Source organism: Drosophila ficusphila, unplaced genomic scaffold, assembly GCF_018152265.1.
Source record: "Drosophila ficusphila isolate 14025-0441.05 unplaced genomic scaffold, ASM1815226v1 contig_128, whole genome shotgun sequence".
NCBI classification, from domain to species: domain Eukaryota; kingdom Metazoa; phylum Arthropoda; class Insecta; order Diptera; family Drosophilidae; genus Drosophila; species Drosophila ficusphila.
This window is the reverse complement of record NW_025064017.1, coordinates 1,552,845-1,560,550: the sequence shown is the minus strand read 5'-3', so window position 1 is coordinate 1,560,550 and position 7,706 is coordinate 1,552,845. Positions and strand designations below refer to the sequence as shown.

General features: G+C 47.6%; 1 protein-coding gene across 1 annotated transcript; it reads left to right on the top strand.

Moving 5' to 3' along the window:
* Nucleotides 1–1,152: 1,152 nt before the first annotated feature.
* On the top strand, nt 1,153–4,092 carry LOC122320888. Its single transcript, XM_043209497.1, has one exon. It carries the CDS (start codon nt 1,153–1,155, stop codon nt 4,090–4,092), a length of 2,940 nt encoding a protein of 979 aa, XP_043065432.1.
* The last annotated feature ends 3,614 nt before the right edge of the window (nt 4,093–7,706 follow it).

Genomic DNA, 7,706 nt, shown 5'->3' with positions numbered 1-7,706 from the left:
ATTACCACAAAGCCAGCCAGGGTTGCCTAGTTAATCTGATTTCGGGAATGCCAGAAGACAAAACAAAGTTATCGGTTCCGTCTGCAAATAAAACGCGATCGCTATCCGCTTCTCCTCGCGCGCGCACCTCAAGCGCAGTAGTTCCGACATCAATAACCAAGGCAAAGAGCGAAACTTCATTAGACACCCAAGAGGGCGAAAAGAAATTGTCTGTTCCTACGAGCAATCCGAAACGATTGTCGCTCACGCCTAAGGTTAGGTCACAGATCCAGACCAAGTCCGTAAAGTCGCTGGCAACTCGTTCTCAGGCAAAAATGAGCAACGACATTGCAATTGCAGCCCTCGCGCGGTTCATAACGGTGTCCGACCGCATGAGCAATTTCAGAGCGACCATAGAAACTCCAGGGCCGTCAGCTCCGTCCGTCCACACCTGCAAAGTCCGTAAGGAACAAGTCCGCTCACTCTGGGAAAAGGCCGAAAAAGAATTCGAAGCGTGTTTAGACACGATTTCCAGCATTACGACTGAAGGAGCGGAGGAGATTCTGGCGACTCTGCATCGAAAGTATGAATATTGCTATTCGGTGTACGAGGAGCTATCAGTTCATCTCAGCGAGCTGATGCACAAAACCACTCCGCAGCAGTCGACAGCGGGCACCACTAATCAGTCCGCTTACATTTCGTCTGGGTGCCGGTTACCACCATGCGATACAGAAGTATTCGAAGGAGATTACCTAAAATGGCCAACATTTAGGGACCTTTTTACAGCAGTCTATGTCAACAATCCTAGGTTGACACCGGTCGAAAAGCTTTTCCATCTCAATGCTAAAACTAGCGGCGAGGCTAAGGCAATCGTAGCCAAGTCCCCTCTCACAAATGAGGGTTTCGACTCAGCATGGGCAGCGCTTCGAGACCGTTTCGAAAATAAGAGACTGCTAGTAAACAGCCAACTCAAACTCCTTTTTAACTTGGGGTCCGTCAGTTCCGAATCAGGCCAGGCTCTGAAAGATCTTCAGAGCACAATCCAAGGGTGTTTGGTCGCTCTAGCTCATTCCAACATTTCCACAGAGAATTGGGACTGTCTCCTGGTATTCCTGTGCGCCAGTAGATTAGCAGTCCCTTTCATCTAAGTCCGACATTCTGACTTGGGATGAGATGAACACGTTTCTTGGTGACCGATACCGAACGCTAGAGGCGATTGAGGATATGAAACCAAGCCACAGCAATCACTCTACTACTAAGAGTCAACCCGTCTCCAGGAGGCTCAACTCTTTCGAAGCTAAAGTGGTTTCCAAACCGAAGAATTGCGATCTGTGCTCAAAGGAGAATCATCCAGTCCGCTTATGCCAGCGTTTTCTCCAGATGTCTGTCGATGCGCGAACCAACTACATCAAGAAGAAACAGCTGTGCCTAAATTGTTTCGCGAGAGGCCACCAGCTACGTGAATGTACGAGCACTCACAGCTGTTTCACATGTCGAGCTCGGCATCATACGTTGCTCCATAAAGGCAACCCCAATTCCAGTGGGTCAACTGCCGGAAATAGTTCTTCTGCAAGCCCACAAAATCCAGCTGTACAGAGGGCCGCCAACGCTTCAGAAAATCTGCCCGGTGTGCAGAATTATTTCGCGACCGGTGCCAGAGCGGTTTTACTAGGTACGGCCATCATTGACATTTGCCACTTGGGCACGAACTACAGGGCTCGCGCTCTAATAGACTCGGGTTCTGGTGCTACGTTTATTACGGAACGCCTGTTCAATGTAATTAAGCTGCCATTCCGCCTCATCCAAGCCCAAGTTTTGGGCTTAAATAAGACCATTTCCGCTCAGGCGACCAGGCTCTGCCATTTTTCGATTCGAGCTCCTAATAAGCCAGGCCTTCAGCTAGAAACCGCAGCTTACGTTCTGCCTGAATTGGCCGGAAAGCTACCGTCCTATCCAATTCCACGAGATGCGCTGATTGATTTACCTGCTATCCCCCTGGCAGATCCCACATTTCTTGAGAGCTCCCAGATAGATGTTCTGATCGGAGCCGACATTTTACCATCCGTTCTGCTGAGCGGCATGCGCACAAACATTTGTGGCTCTCTCCTAGGTCAGGAAACTATTTTTGGCTGGGTGCTTACCGGCCCAGTTTCAAGCACATCTAGTCAGCATCGGGTATCCGCTTTCACGACCCAGATAACCGAAACGAGTGACAGAGTCTTAGAAAAACTTCTCACAAAGTTTTGGGAGGTGGAGAACATACCCACTAAAAGGGTAAAGGACTCCGATTCCTATTGCGAAAACAATTTTCTCCAAACGACCACTCGAGACGCAAGCGGGAGATACGTAGTATCGTTACCATTTCGCGAGCCTGAAAATCTCGGGTCCCAATTGGGGCACTCGCGATCCAGTGCCCTAGCTCAGTTTCTTAGAAACGAAAACCGTTTGAAGAGAGACTTTCCATTAAAAGAGCAGTATGACTCAGTCATTCAAGAGTATTTGGATCTGGGTCACATGAGAGAAATTCCCCTGTCGTACGATTCTCCAAACTATTACCTGCCACACCACGCGGTGATCAAACCCGAGAGCACTACCACCAAACTTCGCGTGGTATTCAATGCTTCTAGCCCTTCATCCAATGGGACAAGCTTGAACGACATTCTTCATGCTGGTGCAGTCCTACAATCTGATTTAACCATTCAGATATTGAAGTGGCGTTATTTCCAGTACGTGTTCAGCGCAGATATCACCAAGATGTACCGTCAAATCTGGGTCGACCCCAAACATACGCCGTTCCAGAGAATCTTATTCCGGAATAAAGAAGGAGAAGTAACCGATTTCGAGTTAAAAACAGTCACCTTTGGTGTGAACTGTGCACCATTTCTGGCACTCCGCGTACTCCAACAATTGGCAGACGATGTAGAAAAGGACTTCCCTACAGCAAGCAACATTATTCGTCACTTTATGTACGTAGACGACGTTCTGGCAGGGACCACTTCCATACAAGAGGCTCGACTGGCAATCAGCGAACTTCGCCACGCTTTCAGCAGCGCAAGGTTCCCATTGAGAAAGTGGACGGCCAACCAGAAGAGCATACTCGAAGACATCCCAAACGAGCATCTACTCCACGAGGACTTTCGCGATCTTCATTCCGAAAGCTTTGCCAAAACACTGGGCGTTCGGTGGAATGCGACCTCGGACGAGTTCTGTTTTGTTCCACCGCCAGTGTCGATTAAATCCACTCATACGAAGAGAGAGGTTCTTTCCCAAATTGCGAAGCTTTTTGACCCAGCCGAATGGCTGTCTCCGTTTATTGTCCGCTCAAAAATCTTTATGCAAGAAATTTGGTTGCAGGAGTTGGGCTGGGATGAAAATACCCCCACAGAAATGGATCAAAGATGGCAAGATTTTTTGCGCAGCTATTCCGAGCTTGAGCAGATCCGCATTCCAAGGTGGGTTGGTTTCCAGCCAGGAGTGAAGGTAGAGCATCACGGGTTTTGTGATGCGTCTCAGAAGGCTTATGGGGCCGCTATATACTTGCGGGTGGAAGTAGGCCACAACATTATGACACGTCTGCTTACCGCCAAAACCCGAGTCGCCCCTGTTAAAACGGTGTCCCTTCCACGGCTCGAGCTGTGTGGGGCATTGCTGTTGTCAGAGATGATTGCAGCTATCCTTCCGAATATGCCAATTTCCAATTCCGACATTTTCTGCTGGACCGATTCCACCATCGTCCTCGCATGGTTGAGCAAGCCGGCATGCCACTGGACCACGTTTGTCGCCAACCGGGTGACAAAAATTACTCAGGTGACGAGCGCTGAGCATTGGGCGCATGTGCGATCTGAGCACAATTCCGCGGACCTGGCCAGTCGAGGCGTTTCGCTGCGGGAGCTGGTTCATAGCCAACTCTGGTGGGAAGGACCGGACTGGTTGCAACAGCCAAAGGACATGTGGCCAACACGGGAGCTAGGACCTCCAGTCACAGACATAGAGCAGCGTGCTGTGAAGGTCAATTTCGCCAAGGCCCCATCCGAAGATTTTTTGGAACGTTTCTCCGCGTTGGACAAGGCTAGAGTCGCTGCCCCCACAAAGGTTTTGCCATTATCCGAATAGAATCGCTGAGGACAACCTCTTCTTGCTACGAATCGGGCAAATGCCGCGAGGAACTTCTCCGTTGTCAGGTCGGACGTAGGCTCTAAATGGATAGCCTTCGTGGAAAAACACACAAACACGCAAACATATCCCTTGGTAATAAGGCATGCTCTGCCAGTATAGTTTTTAATTTCAAACGGGCCTGCATAATCCATGCCCGTATATGTGAATGGCCTGGAAAAGGAAACTCGATCGGTAGGGAGATCGCCCATCAATTGCGTCTGGACTCTCTTCCTGTAAATATTACACACCTTACAGGAATTCAGCACAGCTTTTACCAGATTTTTGATTTTAGGAATCCAATACTTCGATCGGATGAGGCGTACCACTAGTTGGTTGCCGCCATGCAGGGAAATCTGGTGTGAAAAAAGGACGAGAAGACGAGCTAACCGACAGTTGTATGGCAGTATAATAGGATGCCGCTCGTCGTACTGGAGGGCCGTTGAGGCCGTAATGCGCCCACATGCCCTTAACAGGCCTTGTTGGTCTAGAAATGGAAACAGGTTGGCTATCGGGCTGGAAACTGGAATCGGACGCTTATCGTTTAGGACTTTGAGCTCTTGGGTATATTCTCCCCGCTGAGCATTTCGAATGAGGACTCTTTCAGCTTCTTGGACCTCTTCCTTGGTGGGTCGCTCAGCAGCGTCCCTCGGCATCTTGCGGCAGCGTTGAGTGAACCGTATTACGTACGCAAGGACCCGCAGAGCCTTGTCCAACGCGGAGAAACGTTCCAAAAAATCTTCAGATGGGGCCTTGGCGAAGTTGACCTTCACAGCACGCTGCTCTATGTCTGTGACTGGAGGTCCTAGCTCCCGTGTTGGCCACATGTCCTTCGGCTGTTGCAACCAGTCCGGTCCTTCCCACCAGAGTTGGCTATGAACCAGCTCCCGCAGCGAAACGCCTCGACTGGCCAGGTCCGCGGAATTGTGCTCGGATCGCACATGCGCCCAATGCTCAGCGCTCGTCACCTGAGTAATTTTTGTCACCCGGTTGGCGACAAACGTGGTCCAGTGGCATGCCGGCTTGCTCAACCATGCGAGGACGATGGTGGAATCGGTCCAGCAGAAAATGTCGGAATTGGAAATTGGCATATTCGGAAGGATAGCTGCAATCATCTCTGACAACAGCAATGCCCCACACAGCTCGAGCCGTGGAAGAGACACCGTTTTAACAGGGGCGACTTGGGTTTTGGCGGTAAGCAGACGTGTCATAATGTTGTGGCCTACTTCCACCCGCAAGTATATAGCGGCCCCATAAGCCTTCTGAGACGCATCACAAAACCCATGATGCTCTACCTTCACTCCTGGCTGGAAACCAACCCACCTTGGAATGCGGATCTGCTCAAGCTCGGAATAGCTGCGCAAAAAATCTTGCCATCTTTGATCCATTTCTGTGGGGATGTTTTCATCCCAGCCCAACTCCTGCAACCAAGGCTCTTCGAGCATACTCGAAGACATCCCAAACGAGCATCTACTCCACGAGGACTTTCGCGATCTTCATTCCGAAAGCTTTGCCAAAACACTGGGCGTTCGGTGGAATGCGACCTCGGAGGAGTTCTGTTTTGTTCCACCGCCAGTGTCGATTAAATCCACTCATACGAAGAGAGAGGTTCTTTCCCAAATTGCGAAGCTTTTTGACCCAGCCGGATGGCTGTCTCCGTTTATTGTCCGCTCAAAAATCTTTATGCAAGAAATTTGGTTGCAGGAGTTGGGCTGGGATGAAAACATCCCCACAGAAATGGATCAAAGATGGCAAGATTTTTTGCGCAGCTATTCCGAGCTTGAGCAGATCCGCATTCCAAGGTGGGTTGGTTTCCAGCCAGGAGTGAAGGTAGAGCATCATGGGTTTTGTGATGCGTCTCAGAAGGCTTATGGGGCCGCTATATACTTGCGGGTGGAAGTAGGCCACAACATTATGACACGTCTGCTTACCGCCAAAACCCGAGTCGCCCCTGTTAAAACGGTGTCCCTTCCACGGCTCGAGCTGTGTGGGGCATTGCTGTTGTCAGAGATGATTGCAGCTATCCTTCCGAATATGCCAATTTCCAATTCCGACATTTTCTGCTGGACCGATTCCACCATCGTCCTCGCAAGGGGGGGAGAATGTTCGCGCCAGAGCGGCGCTTTCCAGTCCTTTTTGAACCGCCCTTGGAGTCTTAACAGTCGTGAGAGCAGTTCTTCCAGATCGCTTGCATCTCGCTCTCTGGCACTGTTAAGGGTCTCCAATCCGCTCTCCAAGCGGCTCTCAAAGTTTTCCACCCGGTAGCTTAAGTTTAGTTCTAATCTACAAGTGTGAAAGTGAAGTCGTGAAAATAAAGAGTGAAGTTTTTTATAACGTTTAACGAAAACCTTGCCCGCGTTTTTATTCCACCCGAAATTTCCAATAAGAAGGAAGGAAGACACGCCGTCGTATTTCAACTAAACATTTATTTTTTCTTTACTGAACTTAAGGTTAAATATTTTTAAAGTTTTTTTCTCCGCATAAAAATCGGAGGGTAAGGTTTTCTGATAGTTGATAGTCCTAGCTGTCATTCACGCTATTAGAATTACATCGCTCTTTGCGTCATTAGATAATGGCGAGCAGTTAATTAGAAAAGGTTGTGGTGGTCCGAAACCGACCGCGAAGTGATGGTCCGAAACCGACCCCCATTTATTGGCAGCTCAATATGTCATAGCGTATTTTTGAGGGAAAATATGAAAAAGTAAACAAGATTCAGTAAAGAAAAGTAACAGAAACAGCAAAAACACCAGAAGAAAGCGAAGAGACAGTCATCAACGAGCGGCTTTCGAAAAACAACGCGAAAACTTACTATGAGAAAGAGGACAACTCAGACTTCATCAATTGACTACAGTGCCCTTTATTTCATACATTAATTTTTATTTTCTGGAAAGAACCTTCAATATATTTCTTAATAAACGTCAAAATCATTCAATTCTATTTTATGTTATTAAATTTTTCTGTTAAGAAATAGGGGGTCGGTTTCGGACCACTACTTTTGAGTACGACCAAAAAGTGGAGTTTTATATTTGCCTGAATATCTAACGCTTCAAAGCACCTACGCACTTACTAATCAATTACATGTATAGTAAACTCATCCCTCTACATAGTAAATTTTTGAACTGAACTGAAAAATTGATTTTTCTCACCTTTATCGCCTTTGCCATTTAGGGGGTCGGTATCGGGCCACCCTCCCCTACTAAAATATCACTTACCTTTATATTATTAATTTTAATCTTATATATTTGATTTTTTTACTTATTATAAAATACAAAAATACTATATTATTTTTTGTAACCAAAAAACAACGGCCAGAACCAGAAAAATCTATTAACCAAGAAATTTTTTTAACAGAATTAAGAGATCATTTAAATGAAATTCATGTTGAATCGGGACGATCCATTTTAGAAGGGGGAGAGTTATCCAATCCATGAAACCAGGCCACTTATGGCTTTTATAAACAATATTTTCAAATTCTGCATTTCCTTTGTCTTTGGCTTTGAGGCCCGCTCATAGTTCCCCAGCTAAGCTAAACAATTCAAATTTAAAGTAAACATCAGCTTCCGTTCGAAGCGCAA